Source organism: Embiotoca jacksoni, unplaced genomic scaffold (assembly GCF_022577435.1).
Source record: "Embiotoca jacksoni isolate LCO1_2020_lvr unplaced genomic scaffold, fEmbJac1.0.p SCAF_113, whole genome shotgun sequence".
Lineage (NCBI taxonomy): Eukaryota > Metazoa > Chordata > Actinopteri > Embiotocidae > Embiotoca > Embiotoca jacksoni.
In genome coordinates, this window is record NW_027185245.1 from 133,879 (window position 1) to 152,555 (window position 18,677).

General features: G+C 42.1%; 2 protein-coding genes across 2 annotated transcripts; both read right to left on the reverse strand.

The window, feature by feature from the left end:
- Window positions 1–133: 133 nt before the first annotated feature.
- On the reverse strand, window positions 134–12,329 carry LOC138194754 (testis-expressed protein 2-like). The gene is made up of 12 exons (XM_069143720.1): window positions 11,879–12,329; window positions 7,011–8,345; window positions 5,685–5,885; window positions 4,976–5,255; window positions 4,608–4,789; window positions 3,818–4,012; window positions 3,061–3,160; window positions 2,470–2,602; window positions 2,219–2,356; window positions 1,233–1,442; window positions 977–1,097; window positions 134–793 (listed from the first exon to the last, which is right to left on the reverse strand). The coding sequence occupies exons 2-12, from the start codon at window positions 8,217–8,219 to the stop codon at window positions 647–649; spliced, it is 2,916 nt and encodes a 971-aa protein (XP_068999821.1). The 5' UTR covers window positions 8,220–8,345; window positions 11,879–12,329; the 3' UTR covers window positions 134–646.
- Window positions 12,330–13,937: 1,608 nt separating this feature from the next.
- Window positions 13,938–18,567, reverse strand: LOC138194759 (oocyte zinc finger protein XlCOF29). Its single transcript, XM_069143724.1, has 3 exons — window positions 18,263–18,567; window positions 17,431–17,937; window positions 13,938–16,149 (listed from the first exon to the last, which is right to left on the reverse strand). The coding sequence occupies exons 1-3, from the start codon at window positions 18,441–18,443 to the stop codon at window positions 15,293–15,295; spliced, it is 1,545 nt and encodes a 514-aa protein (XP_068999825.1). The 5' UTR covers window positions 18,444–18,567; the 3' UTR covers window positions 13,938–15,292.
- Window positions 18,568–18,677: the final 110 nt, after the last annotated feature.

Below are 18,677 nucleotides of genomic sequence, written 5' to 3' on the forward strand. Positions count from 1 at the left end.
TGTTCACTGTAAATTAGTTTTGGTGATACTTAATTGCTATAACTATGGATTTGTGTTTTAACTACATCATCTACCTGTTTGCTTAGAGATTACATTCAACACGTTTAAAGTTTTAAACAAGTTTTATTTCTCCACTGAAAATCCATGTGGTTATTTACACAGTTCAGAAATAACATGCACCATGGGAGACTCGTTGAACAGATGTGACTGCTCATCATACTATCATCTCCATGTTTTGCAGCTTCTGATTTCTTTAACCCTGCACAGCGGATTAAAAAATGGACGGATAGATTGTTCCAACAGCATTCTCTTAAACGGAGTGGACATCAACTTCACATTATTTTTTTTTGCAGTTTTGCAGTCTTGCATCTTCAGTATTTCAGCATTTAAAAAAAGTTCTGCTGTAAGTATCGAACTTCACAGTAGGGGGGTGGAGCACCACTCTCACAGTCTTTAAGTCACTGCTGAGTGCAGCGTTGCGTCAGGAGGCATCTGTCCTACAAAGGGTTAAAGTGTCCACACTCAGGACAAACACCAGGCCAGTACCCAGCTGCAGCAGCAGCAGAATTCTTTAGAGATTCAGGATAATAGCTGTGAAATGGCTATTTTGCATCAATACAATCCCATCTGTGGCCTCAAGGGGGCACTACTCTGACAAGTACTCCTGAGACTCCATGGAGGACTGTTGGGATGAGGAATGGATTGAGGACTGGTGGGAGGGAGGCGGGTTTTCCAGGCCAGATGTCATCAGGGGAAGATATAGATCGTCCATGTTGGGCATGACAAATACTTTCTGTTAAAAAGCAAAGGACAACAAAACTTATTTAGTGCAACGATTAAAAGTAATATCTCACTCAAATTATACAAAATGGCACTTTCAATACTCCTCTCCTCTGTCAAAGTATGTATATATGAATTATTCATCTCAGAGCAAGAGCATCATGCCTGTGCGATATGGAAAAACAGGTGGACTGACCTGGAACTCGCACTGCAGTTTCTTCTCGATCCACTCGGTGACATGGGTGAAGGTGACCTCTCGCTCCCCCAGCATGGGACGCACATGGAGGTCTAACCTAGGAGGCACCCGGAAACTGTACCTGAGAGAGAACGAGTGGTAGTGAAGAAAAAAAACAAACAGATAATTGAAGAAAAAAAGCTGTTCCATTAGCACTGAATTCATGGACAGAAGTGGCGTGAAATTAAAAACCAAAGAAAGCAAGGGAGGTCTGTACCATATCCTATCTGTAGGGGGAGGAGGGATGTTGATGGCCAAAGTACCAGAGAGCTCCAGGACCTCAACGCTGAGCATCAGCGGCATGTTGGAGACCTCAGCTATCTTCTTCTTGATGTACTCATTCTCTGTGGCCTTCTGGAAGTATTTAGATTTTGCTATCTTATCCACAAATCTGAGGATTTTCCTGCTTGTGCTGCCTCCACTGTGCCTGTGGAGGACAAGGACAAGGGATCACGTGTATTATAGATGCCTGTCGCTTGCAAATCAAGCTGTTACTGGCAGTGAGTTATTTTTTTAAACACTGTAATTTCGAATGGTGGACTGTGTTAATTGAGCGTATGGTGACTACAACCCTGGTTAAAATTCTTTACATGCCCAGTTCTCACAGATGTAAGACTAGTTCAAGAAAAAAATACATTATGTTTAGATGTAAAAATGCATGGTCATTATGTTTCATCCAGTTTTGTACACTTGGAAAAAGTATAGAGACTCAAATCATCACACCTTCACAATGACAGTTGAAATACTTCTGCTGAAAATCAGTTGAGAGAGACCTTGGTTTTCACACGTATAAAACTTCCAGGCATGTTCTTTGTGTTCCTATGAGTGATGTAACATCAGATGTGACCAGTAACTGGAGAAACTTTCAAAGAGCTGTGTTTGATGTTATTGACATGACATCAGGCACATTAGCTGTACATTTCTTTTCATTCTCAAAAAAAACAGAAAATAAAAACGGATGTTAACCCGTGGCCCAGACAATACAAAAAGGAGTTCTGACTGTAAACTTTACAGTAAAGCATCTTTAACTAACATGATTGCGGTGGTTCAGGAATTAACAGCATTAGTTACACCTGTGTTGGACAAGTCCAAATTATAAACATCAGCTGTTTCATCACATCACTAACAGGATGATCGATGACATATTTATCATAGAAAATATAATATATAGAATAGAAAATGCCAATTAAGTTGTTCATTTACACATCAGATGCTCCCACAGTGCTCTTATCTCCCTGAGACCCCTGCGGCTCAGATGGCAAAACTTCCTCTTCGTCAGACGACCCTGCGCTGGACGACTCTTCGTCACTATCAGCCAGTATACACAGCCTTGGCTTAGAGCTGAAAAACACATCAGTTGTACATATTACTGCAAATAGCAAACACATTTCTACTCCAATACAAGCTTGTGTCTCTTTATCCACAGAGGAACGTGAAACTAAAAAGGGCCTCACCCCACTTGTTGGGTCTCTGGAATGCTATGAGCCTCGTCCTCTGCCTCTTTACCCAACTTACACAGGTCCATCTTGGTCTCTAGGGTCATCTGGAGGCAGCCGGTGTACACCACCTCCAGCTCCAGCCACAGGCCTTGGAGATAAAGGGGCGGAGGGAGTTCAGTAGAAAGAAAGGAGAAGCTAACAGCTAACAGCGAGCAGTAGGATATGTATTAATAAATGCTGATCTAAACCCTGAGTTTGGTTCAGGGGCTGAGCTAAAACCTCTTGTTGAGCTGGTCTGGCACAGTGTTGTTGCAGAAGGGATATTGGACTGACGGAGGATAGCTTTGGCAAGTTATTGTTGGTGGAGCTTAGGCCAAGCTAAGAGGATTGCTAATCGCCTCAGTAAGAGACAATGGAAAGCTTTTAAGGACGGATATGACAAACTCTGTAATGAAACAAATGAGATCATGACCTGACCTGAAAGCAGGAGTGTGACTGACAGATATGAGTAGACACAGTTGAGTAAACCTTGCGTGTGACTGCTCCCCATGTAAATAAAACAACTGGATCTAAGCGGCATATAGAGGCATATAAATACAACCATACCTCTGGAGTCCAGTGTGGGTTTGGATGTGCTCAGGACCTGGGGAAGGCAGGTGCCCATGTCTAGATCAGCCAAGGTCAGCTCATTCATGAAGTATGGCAACTATAATAACAACAAATTGAGCCTTTTATTGGTAAACACAGTGCAATCATGTCAGTAATAAAAACCTTCAACTTTAATCTGTGTAAAATAGAGACACCCACAGAGGAAGCTCATTACCTCGAACAAATGAGCAGAGAAACCTGCAGTGTGTGAGAATGTGTGTGTGTGTGTGTGTGAAGGAGAGTAAAAAGGATGGTGTGTGTCAAAGAGCAGCGCAGGAAGTGAGTAATGAGAGGCTGCGGTGCCTTCAGTGCTCATCTACGCACAGAGGAGGACAGGAGGGCAGCAGTGTTGATGTGGACAATGTTGTGTCTTTTGACCTTGTGCACAAACCAGCTCTGATGTTTGTATTGTTCCATCCACAGACTCAGTTTGTAGAGCTTTGTCCTACAGTTTACTCACCGTTACCAGCTCTTAAAGGAGCCATGTCATTCGTTATTGTGACACTACGGAAGCTGATGGTGATGGTGTGAATATGAAGATGGATGTGAAGAGCATTATGAAAAACACCAGTTCATAAATTATTGTTTTGTTATTGCAGAACTTCAGTATCTGATAAATCTTGAATAATAAATTGTGTTTGCTATAAATTATTTAGTGAATCATCTGAAGGACAATACAACCTCAAAATCCACACACATTCTCATCCACACTCGCCTTGATTTTGCTGAGTTTCTTCTGGATCTTGTGTGCCACCTGGTCGGTCCAGTATTTCTCACGGAGAAAGTCCCAGAAGATCCTGCCCACCAGGGAGTTTACCCAGGTGGGCTGGCCCTCCGCAGAGCATCCCTCTGGTCCAGTACCTGCATCAGGATCAGTTCCATTTTCAGAGCCATGCTCTTCAGTGTGAGTCTGCAGAAACAGTAGAGTCATATATATTTGAACAAGTATTTTTTAGAGATTACATGACTTGATGGGATTATGATGCAAGACACAAATTGCTTTCTCTAATCAAGCCCAACTTTCACGAACTCTCATGCTGATTCTGCACCATCTCTTCTAAACACCCTGGACAGACTGTCTCTCCGTATGGTGCCTATCCCAAACATACCAAGCCAGGATTAGCAGCACAGTCAGATATGCTGCAGATGCAGCGGTCAGTTACTATTAATATTCTTCCAGCCAGGTGATACCTGATATTTGTGAACATTGACATTTGGTCTAGTCAGAAAGGATGTGTTCAGCTGAGCCAGCATTCTGGACAAGGCTGGTCTCAGCGCAGGGCAGAACAATGGAACAGAAGCTGATATTGACAAGTGCTGATCAATGGGAGTTGTGTAGAGAATTAGCAGGGCATGCAGAGCATAAATAGAGCTGAAACAACACTGTGATATCAGCTCAAATTGAAAATGGAAAGAGAAATAATGGTGTCAAATTTAAAGTTGACATCCCCTTCAGTGAGGTGTGATGCCAGATCTAAAGATGTATTACAGTGTTGATTATTGACCTTCTTGCTAGTTGTTGGGCTTCCCTGGTCACTGTGGCAGGGGCTGAGGGTGGGACTGAGACTCTCTGAGCCAATCAGTTGAATCATGTAGGTGCTGTAGTCCAATAGCGTTCTTGTTTTCATTGGCAAGTCGGGCAGCTCCTCTGTGCTTTCCTTAACAGCCTCTCCACCACCTAGGGTTTCTAAAATGTGATAGACATAAAGTCAGGAAGTAGAAAGTTGGTAAATATAACAGGAAGAAGGACAGAAATACTAACATTCTGCATTTATTACACTGATTACTTCTCAGTATCAAGGTAACAGCTACTATCTGTTTAACACAAGGAGGTCTACAAAGAGTATTCCCACTCAAAACAACATCTTCTTACCTTCGTTCTCCTCCCCGCTCACACTGCTCGGGGCTCCAGCCCTGGAGGCAGACAGGAAGTGCTGGAACCACTCCTCCTTTTCTCTTCCTGTGCGGCCAAACAGGTAGAGGGTGACAGGAAGCTGGTGGTCGAAGATTGTGTCTTTCTCTGCCCTCTCTTCCCCCTCCTGCCCTTCGCCAAGGCTCTCCTCCCCTACCTCCCCCTCAGCCAGAGTGATGCAGATGGGGTACTTCTTGTTCCACACCCTCTTACGGGCCAAACCAGGAGGCACCAAAGACACCTGGGGTAAAAGGTTGCATTAAGGAATGACAGAGAGAACGAGTCATTTTGTTTTTGCATCGTACATGACGTTCAAAAGAGCTGGCATAAATTGTATTGACAGTTCAGTACCACTGCACTGCCATTTCCACATTGATCGGACTGGGTGTTCACTTTATTGTTACAATATTGGAAGCTACTGTAGCCGGCCTCGGTGTGACAATGGGATAGAGGAGGGGTCAAGTTCATTCAGTGTATCACCACTTCAGTCGTAATCCTTCTGGTCTTTCACCTCCGTGTTAAATGACAAAGTGGGTGCAGAGAGATGACAGCGGAGGGTTCAGGTGAGAGGTCACCCTGGCTCTCTCCTTTTTCTGCCTCTCTCAGGGACATGCCTGCTCGCCTGGGAAAAAGAAATAAGAGCTTTATTTTTTTTTGCGACTGCACTGACCTTGCAGTTAGCCAGCTGGTAAGTTTGTGAATGCAGAAACACAGCGTCATGGGGTGTCTCTTTGAAAGCCGCCCACCGGGGGATGTTTGCACGTGGGTATGCCAGACGCAGCCGGCTGCCCTCCAGGGTGACATAGACAGAGTGTGTGATGGAGGGGTGGAAAGTCTCGGGGTTGTAGCTGTGGGTCTCGTTCATCCAGCCCTGAAATTAAATAATAAGCGAGATAAATCCAAATGCAGCCAAAACAGTCTCGCATTTTCTTCTTAGAATTTAACTATATTGACAGTAGTGAGTCTGTGTTTGGGTGTAAGTGTTAACATCCAGGTGAGTGGTGTACGATACAGCTCAGCAGGAGGGGAAACATGAGCCATGGATGAATATATCTATCTCATTTAACACTGTGGAAGTGTCTAAACAGCCTGCAGTTAGTACCTCCTCTATCCTCCTAAGCTTCGCCTTATTTGCTCTGGCAAACTGCTTTTATTGTGACAGCCTGACCGACTCTCTCAGCACAGCTGTCAAGAAGTGCTTTGAGAAAGCTATTATCAAAATGACCCTCTCTTTGATGCTGAGCCTGCTGTGCACGAAGGCAGTTTTTCTTTATACAGCAATTACCTCAAAACTAATCCATTAAGCACCACTAATAGCAATATCTTTCTTTGGTGCTGGCCAGTGCCTCACATGGCTGCTCTTGTTTGTTGTATTGATCTCTCTTCCTGCAAAATCCACATCAGAGCTTGAAGCTTATTTGCATCTAGCCAAATCGCTAACAGGATGTACTTTAGAGCAGCTGCAGAGGTTTCTCTGCATATAGAGCAAGACTTAACCGTGTACAACCACACTGATGGCTGTGAAAGGCTGTACACGAGTTAAATGCTCATGTCAGCATGATAACACGTTCACGATGGCAATGCTAACGTGCTAATGTTTAACAGGGATAATATAAACCAACACCACCATTTTACTATACGCTAACATTTGCAAATTAGCACAAACTACAGCTGAGGCTGATGGGAATTGTATTAGATTTGCAGATGTTTCGTCATGAACAAATGGTGGTCCAACCAACACGGCCATCTGTAGCTATGCTGCCAGCATAGATCAGCTCAGAGTGAGAGCCATCATTTTCCATGTTTTTCAAGAATGTGGATGCCAATTAGAATATTTGAAACTAGAACTTATGGCATGTTAATATTATTGCAGAAAAACAGCACACCTCTTGCTCTCTGCAACAATTGCATACTGCACAGAGATCTAGTGGTGACATTTGATTAAAACAGACACAAAGTAGCAAGTGCAGCACATCAATTTCTACTCATTTATTACCTGTAAGATTTCTGGATCTATGAACTTTCCATCCAACAGATCCATGTTCATGGTACTGGATTTGCCACGAAAGTCCTGGTTGCATCTGGCAGCTGGACGTCGCGGGGCGAACAAGAACACCACCACCAAGCCCAATACAAATCCACATGCAACCCCCACAGACAGAACTGTCACATAGGGAGAAAGGGGCAGTACAAAGAAACCATAAGCTAGAAGACCCACAGGGATTAGCCAGTAAAGAGGCAGCGATGAGCCCGGCACCGTGACTCGAGACTGGGGGTAAGTTCTGGGATGTGTCCCTCTGGATCTGTTCTGGAGCTCCACCACCTGAATCACATCCCCGTAGGAGCAGATTTCTAAATGGCTGTCTCTTCTGTGGATGTGGAGCTCTGTGGAGATGGAGGGTTTTATCAGTGAATCTTTTTGGAGTCTTCCGAGAGGGGAGTCACACACCCCCCTGTGCTCGATGTCCGTCCTCCTCCGGCACTTTAGGTCAGAATCTTCACTGCTCCAATCTCTTCCATAGCTGCTCGGGGAGGCCGGTGAGTCTCCTGCACCAGACGTTCTGCCCTGCTTGGGGCTTCCAGAGCTTTCATCCCCCATGATCTTACTCAGCATGCTCAGGGGATCCTGCATGGCCTCCGAGAACTTCCTCCGTGTGTCCTCCAGCTCAGCGATCAGTGAACTGCCCCGGGGTTCAGTGGGAGACACGCTGCCTGTGGAAGAAGGGTATACCCAGTCGTCATTCTCTTTCAGCTCCCGTGCCTCAGGCCTGGCCTCTGAAAGCTTTGGATGTGTAAACTGCTTCCGCGGATGCAAATGCAGCTTGGAGTCCGACTTGGAGAGGTTGACCTCGGGCTCAACGCGGCGGGAGATCTCGGTGCTCAGGGACTTGACCAGGCTGAGGAGAGGTTTGCCTCGTAGGGAGCCGCTCTCCCTCGGCTCTAGGTCTGTGGAGGAGGATTTGACGAGGCTGGTGGTGACGAGCAGGTCTGCTGATGATGCTGACAGATCAGCTAAAGAGCCCGGGGATGAGGGGGAGTGAGGCAGGAAGGGGGGCTGGGAGCGGTGTCCGTGGCTCAGGTCCAGATTGATCCCCAAACTGAGGTCAGGCTGACTATCCCGGGTTTGTGGTTTGTCTTTGGAAAAGGCCACGGAGGGACCTTCGTCATGGCGGTCCAGGCTGAAGATGAGCCTGCTCTCCTCCATGATTTCCGTCAACCAGGGGCTAAGAGGAGAATCTGATCAAACGACTGGGGCTGACTGAGGACTCTGTAACTGCATGTAGACCTTGAACATCCTTGTCAGGTAGTGTGTAGTCCATCATGTTGAACCCTAAAACCGCAGTGAGAAACAAAACAATACATTAAAATGTAGTTATTTTAGTACCGTCACTAAATCAATAGAAACAACATTACTTTTAATGCGGGCAAAACATTTAACATCAAGCCTCTGATGCTCTGACCTTCCTTCAGCTTCCATCCTCTGTTTCCCTTCTTCAAAACCTTGTAATTCTCTCGCCCCTGTCACTGCTTGGCCTTTCTTTCTAATCCCCTCTGCACCTTCTGCTTGGTCTTTAACTGCTCCTTTGCAGACGCACAGGGAACTATGTTTCACTCGTGTGCTGCCAATTTGCATAAAGCCTTAGTCTGAGATAGGGCAGGAGTGGATGAGTGCTTTGTTTCTGGAAAGGAGTCATTATCACATTGTCACAGCTCATCCCAAATCAGATGCAATGATCCAGTCCATTAATCTTGATCGGTTTCATACCAACTGGACACATTAATCTTAATTTAGGGAACCCTGAAAGATGCCCATTACAACAACAGTCCCCACTTCTTGTGGTTTGTACAGTTTAATTGCCACCTTGCCTGCAGACACTGGAGACTGTTCACATCTTCTGCCAAAATTCTCCCAAGTGGTTCTAGAAGTTAAAACAGTAACTCTTGAGTCACAAGCTTACCCTTTTGAAAGTCATGTCTACCAACGCTGTGACTGAAGCGAAAACAACTGCGATTGCATCTGCTAGTGTGATAATCAAAGTGAACACATGCTGTCACTTTATTGTTTCTACAGCTTCAATCACTCCAAACACTCAGATCTTATTTTGAAACCAAGACTTACAACCTGGTTTTTAATTACTTTCTTATTTATTTTTCACATTCACACATTGTGAGCAACATGTAATAAAAATGTAATTATGAATCAGTCCTTGATCTCCTCTTAGAATACGCAAGGCTAAAGCTTCTCTATGTCGTTAATGTTACAGAGAAAACAAGCTTTTTTTTTTCAACTGCTATCCATTAGGCCTTCAAAAGCATAACAGATACTCCCTCAGAAAATCAGGGCTTTCAGAGCATATAGATCTATAACAAGCCTGACCGCACCTTACAGTCATGTATCATGTTAGACAGACTGCACGGCTTAATTAATCAATAATCAAAACAGCTTCTGAATGATCCGGACAGGAATGGATTACCTGTAATCCTCGCTGTATAAAACCTCACTATGTAAGAAGCCTCTATGACAGGAAATTATGACATTTGGTGCACAAATTACATTTTAAAACACACTTTCTGATACATTTTTGGCTACGCATGTCATTCACTTGTGCTAGCTCTCACATACGAAAATAATGTGGGGTCATGAATGGTAACAATACAAAGTGTTTACACTGACAGAGAAGCGCAGCATAAACAAACTGACAAATATTAGGAAGAACTAGAAGGAAGAACTTTTTTGTCATTGACCTGAATGAATAAAAAATGTTTGTCGTTAACCTGGATAAAAAACTATTTTCAGGGTCTGAAAGCAATTTATTACCAAGTTGCTCACATGATTTAACCTGCTTTTGGCTCCAACCTTATCGCTCCACTGCTCTGCACACTGTTCGTACAGATTGATATTAATTTTTGCACCAACCTGCTGGGCTGTTTGTCAAATCTAATTAATCAAAAGTGCCGCTCCACCAGTGCTTAAGCTGCTCCAGACAGCCCTGCATTACCCTGATCAATTTATACTTGGGAGTCAATTTGGATCAGTTCATGCTGACAGGGAGAGGAAAACCTTTACTGCTCGGTAGAAGATGGGAGTCAGCAGGGGTTTGGCAGCTTTCCAGTCACGACTGTGGATGAATTTCTGCACAAGTAAGTGGGGGAAATGTAACCATCAGAGGACTGACACAGGCCTGGACAAGCCTGGACCTCTATGTTTGTCCGTTGGAAGTGGACATTTAGTAATGGAAGAATTTAAATTGGTTAAAACACTTGCTCCATACTAGGCTCTGTAAAAATAGACCCTTCTGTTAGTCACAGTGAAAGTGTAGGAGACAAATAATCGACAGAAAACAGGGGTGCAATCTGATCCAAATAAAGCGTACTTAATACTGACACTTTCAAACAGCGTTTCGATGCTAAAAAGTCACATTCGGACTGGGACATGTCATTGTTGAGTAGTTTGCTGATTATGTTCTCCACTGGTAATTGATTTATCATCTATGACATGTCAGAAAATAGCACAAAAAAAAAGGGAAAAAGCAGAGTATAGTTTTTAAGTGTCTTGTTTGGGTTAACCAATGGTGCAAAACCCAGAGAGAAGTACTTTACAATCATATACAATGAATAAAAATGATAAATGCTCACATTTGAAAAGACACAAAGAATGTTGGGTATTATGTATAATATTACCAAAATGATTAGTGGCTTATCAAAACAGTTGCAGAATAATTTATGTCAGTCAGCTAAACAATTAATTCCATACATGCTTCAGCTCTAGGAGACATCGTTTTTGATATTCATGTGTAAGTACAAGGCTTTACATGAGAAAGTTGTGGGTTAATAATACCAGACAAAACTAAATGGCTGGTTGAAACACCACAAATGACTTCTGGTCATTATATAAAGGAAAAAATTAACAAGTGTGCTAGCGATATTGCTGCCTATACCAGACATTTTAATGACTGGAGGAGTTAGAGACCTAAACAAAACGCAAGGTTCCTGACAAACTGTCAGCTTTATTTTAAGGCTAAAACTGGCACAGGGGAAAGTGACATTCCTCTCAAATCCTGTGCATTTGCTTGCTATGGCTATGCTATAGACAATATCAGTTAAAATGGATTAAAATGGAGAGGGACAAATGAATGCAACAAAACAAAGTCCTACTTTCATCCCTTATGTCATCACGGTTTTGAATTCTTTCAAAATATCATGTATTTCCTGCTCTGTCCTCCTCTTGGGCTTTCAATCCCGGATTAAAGAGCACAATTGGATACAAAAAAAAGGAGACAAAATGTTATTTATTTTCTGTGTAAGAGGACATTTATGACAACCTATTTGTCTGGGATCATGTCAGGACTGTCCCTGCAACCTGGCATCTCTCTCTCTCTCTCTCTCTCTCTCTCACACACACACACACACACACACACACACACACACACACACACACACACACACAGAGAGAGACACAAGGGCAGGATGTTTATTTCCATGGCATGCCTGTGCACAATCCTCAAACTATTAACCCTGATGACTGACACATTTGGCACTGGGCTGTGTGCTTGTCTGGGGATCACATGGTCAGTGTTAATAGAGCTGAACTACATTTAAGCAAGTCCTTAAGATGATATCTTCAGAGTTTGTTTACCATCTTCCCAGCACTCAAAAAAGCCCCCTTTATTGTTCTTTAACTTTTTTGCCCATGAGGTAAAACATCTCAAACTACACCAAATTGTCAGTCTGAGATCTTTCTGTCTTCACCTGTAGAACATTTCTCAAGTCAGATTTTTTGAAACGACACGGACTGATGCACTTTAACCGAGTATTTGGTGCAATCAGCAAGTGCAAAAAAAAAAAAGAAGAAGCAGTACTTACCTGAATCTGGCATGTTTGACCAGATTCAAACATCTGTGATATCAATAGCAGAGATTGGGTGAGATTCAGAGTAACGAAGGCATCGGTTTTTGCAGAAATGTGCTTCAAGCGCAGGCTGCAGTGATCAGTCTGGATGCTGCAGAGTGTGGTGTGCTGCACACAGAGATGCACGCCATCCACCGACCGCTGGCGGCAAAATTTAATTCAACTGTTTTTAAATTATATCCCGTTTTCGGTGCAAAAAAAACTCCTTAAAAAATATGAATCGCTTCTTTTAAACAAGAATTACGCTTTGAGATAAACGCGCCAGTAACCTCGCCACCGTTTGACATCGCCGCTTCCTCTCCCCGTGTCAGAAGGCATCTATCCAACAACCACAGAATAATGTGATTACTGGTGTCCTGGTTGCAGACTGGACCAAACTCTAATCCAGATTAAGATCTGAGAGGCCAACAGTTGACGGAGCGACTCCTCCTCTTTGCTCTGCGCGCTCAGCGTCAAAATACAGACTGAGCTCCACTCCCCCATCCGACACCGCAGTCCTCTACGCAGACTTATGTAATTTCATGACCTGGAAAAGTCAGGTCAGGGCTACTGTTCAAAAGCCTCGGTTTTAAAAATAGGAATATTTTTTACAGACTGTTGGCAAATAACCTACTCAAACCTGAGATAAGTATAGGGTACGGAAATGTAGTCTCATTGAATTATTTTCAAATGTTACTCATTTCTTGAGGGATCAACATGATGTGTCGCTTCATTAACACTTAACGTTCTCTAAATAACTTGATTATTATCATATTAAGATCAATTGTACCAGAATAAAAAGGAATAAATAGTGTGATTGCTTTTGCTTCCTGCTCTTTTCAACCAGGACCATTAAAGCAGCAGGGAAGCAGGCGTGGAAGAAATATTCTGATTTACTTTAATAAAAGTATAATATGGCAATCTAAAAATACTCCATACCAAGTAGACTAAAAGCCCTGCATGAAAAATCCTAAGCACAGAAGTATTAGCACTACATTAAGGTTAAAGTATTAAAGTAAAAGTTCCAGTTTGGTCCCATTCACTCACATTAGATTATTGATACTGAAGCATCAGTGTGTAGTGGAGAGGAAGTATAAAGTAGAATTCAACGAAAACACTCAAGTAAAGTACTACTTCAAAATTATACTTAAACTTAGGAAAATATAGGTACTTAGTTTGTGTCCTCCATCGAATGGAGGAAATAACCTGACTTTCAAACATGGAAAATGTTATTAACATGCTTATATGCTTGAATTCCAAGAAACCCAAAAAATGTTAGCTTTATAATGTACCAGCATGATTTCAATTCTTAAATACAAAGATTGATGAAGTTGTATTTTAGCTTGATAGTTTCTATTATTTGGGTTTCAAATATCAACTCTCACATAAGACTAATACACTGTGCTAGGTGTCCTGTAGAGCAAATGATAAAAAACGAGTTAGTGTTACATTAAAGAGGTTGATGCCATTACAAGTAATCCAGATCTAGACGGATAAACCATTTTCTCTGTTTCAGTCACGTGAGTCCTCCAGTATTTACTTTAATACTGTTGACATTAGGGGTCCCAAAGCATGATGGCTAATTGAAGACTGGTGCTAGTGTGAAGGTGGTAAGGTGTGTAACAGTGTTGTTACATACATGTTAATGGATGTGAAGTAAAGGACTTTCAGTATCAGCTAATGATGGAGGCAGCTGTGGTCATCCTGAACCCTTCAGACTCGTGAAAAATGACTTTGGTGTGTCTGCTGCCATCTGTTGGAAAAACTACAGAAGAACAAATTTTTCTTCCCTTGCTATGCTCTAAATGTGAAGGAACTCAACTGAATTTCTATTGAGTCAACTTTCATTTTATGAAAATGCTGTCATCATACAGGAGAAAACCTTTTATATTGCTGAGTGAGTGCAGCTGATCTCTTGAGGTATTGTGCAGGTTAAACATAAACAACATAATGAACCTCATCTGAAATTACTAGAACTATTCTTTAATGTTCGCAGCATCCCTGGCTCAATGATGGCCCAACTCTTTAATTGAAGGTTCTCAAAAGTTTTATTGGTAAACAAATGTAAGAACTACAAAGAGAAACAAATACAAAATATGACCTTTTTTTTTTTTTTAACATTGTCACCATACAGCACTCCAGACATGTGGTCCTCAATTGGTGTTCCACAATTCTAAAATATTGAGTCATACACATCTGAAAATGAAATACTGTTCATATTCAAGCAATGAAATTCAACATTTAATAGTCCATTACTTACCTTATTAATGACAATATCTAGTAGAGAGCTAAGTCTTTTTCCCTTAATGTGAAATATTAAAAAAATGTACACTTGGCCTTACACAAAACAAATTATCGCCAGAATTTTATGATCACAAAAATAAATACAAATTCGGGACTTGCAATTTTGCAAAATTCCCGCAATATCTCTGCAATAAAGACACTTAGCAGAAGCTCTGCGGAAGGCACTACGACACAACGTACATCTTTCTAAACAAAAATGCTTAATGAAAAAGAATAGCATCTCATCTAGTCAGCAAGGCTCTTCAACCTGTCGTCATCAAAACAAACCACATGCCGGTTGACTGGGAAAAACAACAAAACAGGAAGTGACCGGGTATCACCAATTGTCGCACTTCCCTGCATCAGTAATTATTCAGTATGTGTTAAATTGCAAGAGAAAACTCTTGCAATTTAACAAACCCATACAGTTGTATTTTGCAGTTTGGCACTATTTGTGCATACATTATGTGCTGATTTGATTTTCATTTAAGATCATTTAAAACACTATATAGCCCATGTATTGCATGTATTCTATACTGCAGTAAGTGGTTGTTTTCTAAAGCTGTCACTTTTATGAGTCAGGAATCTTTTTGAAAATTTGAGCCTATTTTTCCTTTAAGTTACAACAATAAAGAAACTAAAATATTTCCAGCTATTTTCTGTGATGTGTAATACGCTTATTATCACAGGAGGTGATTATATATGATTTTTACCTCATTAGGTAGACTTGCAATTTTCACCAATTCTTTTAATTTTACTGAGAAAAACTCTCATAAAACTTTACAAATTTCATAGCAGTTTTTGAAAAAGCCACTGAAAAATCGATCACTTTTTTACGACAACCATAATAAAGAACAATCCATTTAAGAAGGCTGGACCATGATTAAGGCCATTTACAATCTTAGATATAAAAAAATAATCTATGTGCACATCTCACTGGGCTGTTTTATTTGACTCGATAGGATGATCTACTGTATGTGGAATGGGTTTGGATCACAAATAAAGAACAATAAACTGGTTTGGAGCCTCCAGTTAAAGCTTGACTCAATTAAAAGTAGTCTTTGTGTGACTGTACATCCAGCGTTGAAGGTCTAGTCCACGGCACTCTCATGAAGTTGTGAAGGGTTTTTCCAGGATTCCTGCTCTGTGTGCCATTTTGTGTTGAATCAGCAGTCTGTTCAGGCAAAAAAATGCCCCGCACATGTCACAGGAGTAAGGTTTTTCTCCTGAAAACCTTTTCATGTGTGTTTTGAGGTGACCACGAGTCTGAAAGGGCCTCCCACACAGATCACAGCTGAAAGGTCTCTCTCCCGTGTGTGATCTTTTATGAACCGTCAGGTTCTGCCTCTGAGTGAATGCTTTTCCACAGACATCACAGTGATACGGTTTCTCCCCTGAATGAATCCTCTTGTGCAAATTGAGATTCTGTTTCCGTAAGAAAATTTTTCCACAGTCTTGACATTTAAATTCTTTAATCTTGCCGTGTGATTGCAGAAAACCAAGGTTGGCAAACTTCTTGCCACAAACATCATAAACAAAGTGTTTGTTTGCAGCGATTCCAGAATCACTCAGAGGATTCAATACAGTCTCATTTGTCTGCGTACTCGTTTTCATTTGTGCTCCTTCACTCGGCACCCGCTCGTTATCGCTGTCATTGTTTTCACTCTGAGTCACAGAGTAGTCTGTAGAAGCTGCATGTGATTCATAAGACACTGGTGTCTCCGGCGGATCTTCTTCAGGAGAAGGAGCAATCACCTGCCGTGTTTGACTCTCATCCTGCTCCTCTTTTATCTCCATCATCTTCATGTCGGTAAAGTAGTTCCCATTATTAACTGCACTGGATTTAAAGGGAGCCGGGACCTCCACCTCACTCCCGAAGTTAGACTCTTCTTGTATTGAGGGTTGTGTTGAGGTCTCCTGCAGCACCTGCTCTCCAGTGACAGCACTGCTGCTCAGTGGAGGTTCTGTAGCAACAGAAGTGGAGGCAAATTTGACTTAATACGTGACTTTGTACTAGCGCTGGAACAATGAGTCAATCAGTAAATGAGTTGTTTAACAGGAAGACAATATCCAACACTTTGGATGATTGTTAAATGTAATGTCATGTAAAAGCAGGTTTAGATGCTCTATAAATACTGTCAAAGTGTCAAAAAAAACCTCAGTCCACGGAAAAAAAGCTCACCGCCCGTATTTAGTAACTGTGTTTTAATAAGCCGTTTGTGATGTCACTCGTGTCATATGTCTGACCTCAGCACGGCTCGCTCCCCAACGTTTTATGAGGAGGCAAACACAGCGGTCGCACAAGGCCGAAGAAAACCTGTGGTTGGCCTTGGGGAGTGTCACTCAGAGAAATAATGCGCCAATCAGAAGAGACGGTCATTGATATCAATGTGCCTCGAAGACATGGACACAAAAATGCTCCAGAGAGAAGCTTGAGAAACAAGATGTTATACTAAAATATCTTCTGATGGAAATCAAAGCTAAAATTAAAACTGCGGAAAAGTCTTAAATGTGGGACCCTTTAAGTCGGAGTTATGTTGTATCGTTCACGATAATATTGGGACATGCGTTACTCACACACGGCAAGTCTGAAGTCGCCATGATGGAGGAGTTAGTTCCAAAACGGGGAGTGACATCAGTCGAGTGGGGAGGTGGTTTGGTTACAGAAGATTAGATGAGCAATGAGCTACAAAAATATGTTGGCTATTACTGAATATGTGAAGGAAAATGTAATGTTCGTTCGGACACATAAAGCAAAACAACCTATTTCATCACAATTATATGCTCTTAAATCATAATAAATTATTTTCCAGTGTTTTATTGTCAAGAGTATCGTTATAGCAGAAGTACCCTGAAATATTTTGATATTATTTTAGCGCCACATCTTCCTCTCCTAGTTATAAGGTAATATATTTACATAAATTAACAGTTTTTGTAATGGGTACTGTACACAGTATCTGCTGATTTCTGTGTTTTCACTACAGAAATGTGCCCCACAGAATAAGAACCTGTCGAGGACCTCTTCCTTCCTCGAAGTGCATTTCCACCACAGACACAAGGCGACAAGGGTCGAAGGCTACGTCCACCAACATGTTTTCATTTTAAAACAGTAGTTCAAAATGGTGGTAGTTCAAGGAAAGAGTCTGACCTAGACCAGGTCACTAGGGAGACTGGACGAGTGACTATTCTTTAAAATAACGTGCACTTCAACTTCTTCTCACACAAGATAGTAAAAGTAGACTTACCAAGAAACAAGCCCAGTATCTGATGCAGAGTGTTTCGTGTTTGATGAGGACTGGCCGGCTTTTCTAAATTTTCTATAGCGAGCTGACCGTGGGCTTCGTACAAGCAAAACCTTATGGTTTTCTCCACTTCTCCGAGAATCTCCTCCCCCGCTGCAGAGCAATCTGAATAAACCGGCAGCATTTCACAAGGTTCTCGTTTCTCTGGCTGCTCTTGCTCACTTTTTACAATTTCAGAAGGGAAAACATTCTCAGGTGTTTGACTCTCATCTCCAAAGTTCTCCTGCTCCACTTTTATCTCCTGTTCCATCTTAAAATCTGTTTCACTCGTGCAGTAGCTCCAGTTTTTATAGTCCAGATCTGTGCTGGATTCAGAGAGTCCTTGGACCTCAGGACTCTGGCTGAAGTTAAACTCCACTGATGTTAAGGGTTCTTGGTTGTCCGGCAGCAGTGGGGTGTCACGTTCTTCTTCATGCTCCATGTTGCTGTCGGTCAGTGGAAGTTGTGGAGCTGCAAAATAAATATTCAGTTACCCAACGGCGTAATGTTTCATTTTCAATGAAAATGGGAGTAACTTTAAATTCTGGATATGCAATATGAATCAAAATCTACATAGGTGTTAGCTCCTTTTTTTTTTTTTTTGACAGTTTCTGGAAAATTGCTCCTCACTTCTTTCTATAAAGTATTTAAAAAATAGTTCTACTACTACAGCAGCAGAGCTCCCCACAGCTTGGTAGGGGATTGTGTGCGCACGCGTGAGCAGGGAGCACCATCAAGGTAAGGCTCCAGGTACTTCTCAGCCACCGTCCAACACATTAAAAGCATCATCACAAACCTGATTTATTTTGCAAGAGGTCCAGCTGGTGTCGAAGACTTTCACCCTGCTCTCCAGCTCGACTAACTTCGGCTTGGTACGCTGATGTTATGGTTTTCTCCACCTCTCCGAGGATCTCTTCTGCTGCCGCGTACAGCCGCTGGTGGACAAACGACCTCAGCTGCAAAATGATGGCGTCCATGTCTCAGGAGAGAGGGACAGACATCAGTGACAACACTTGTATTTAGACGCAGTCTGTGTGGATGAACGTGAGGGCAAGCTCAGCGAACTCGGCTGAAACCTGCCATACTCTCAGCGTGCGATCCGTAAGAAACCATGATATCACTTCCGGTTTGAGTCGTTCAGAATAAAAGTGTCAATTTGCATAGAGCTGGAGGAAATTTAAAAAAAAGAAAAGAATGATGGATATTAGAAA

Coding starts and splice junctions, on each gene's coding strand:
- LOC138194759 (XM_069143724.1), bottom strand. CDS start 18,443: ATGGACGCCATCATTTTGCAGCTGAGGTCGTTTGTCCACCAGCGGCTG. Junction 17,938..18,262: donor CCTCTTGCAAAATAAATCAG/GTTTGTGATGAT, acceptor TTTATTTTGCAG/CTCCACAACTTCCACTGACC. Junction 16,150..17,430: donor GATACTGGGCTTGTTTCTTG/GTAAGTCTACTT, acceptor CTGTTGCTACAG/AACCTCCACTGAGCAGCAGT.
- LOC138194754 (XM_069143720.1), bottom strand. CDS start 8,219: ATGGAGGAGAGCAGGCTCATCTTCAGCCTGGACCGCCATGACGAAGGT. Junction 3,161..3,817: donor AGAAACTCAGCAAAATCAAG/GCGAGTGTGGAT, acceptor TTGTTATTATAG/TTGCCATACTTCATGAATGA. Junction 1,443..2,218: donor ACTGTGGGAGCATCTGATGT/GTAAATGAACAA, acceptor TGTCCTCCACAG/GCACAGTGGAGGCAGCACAA.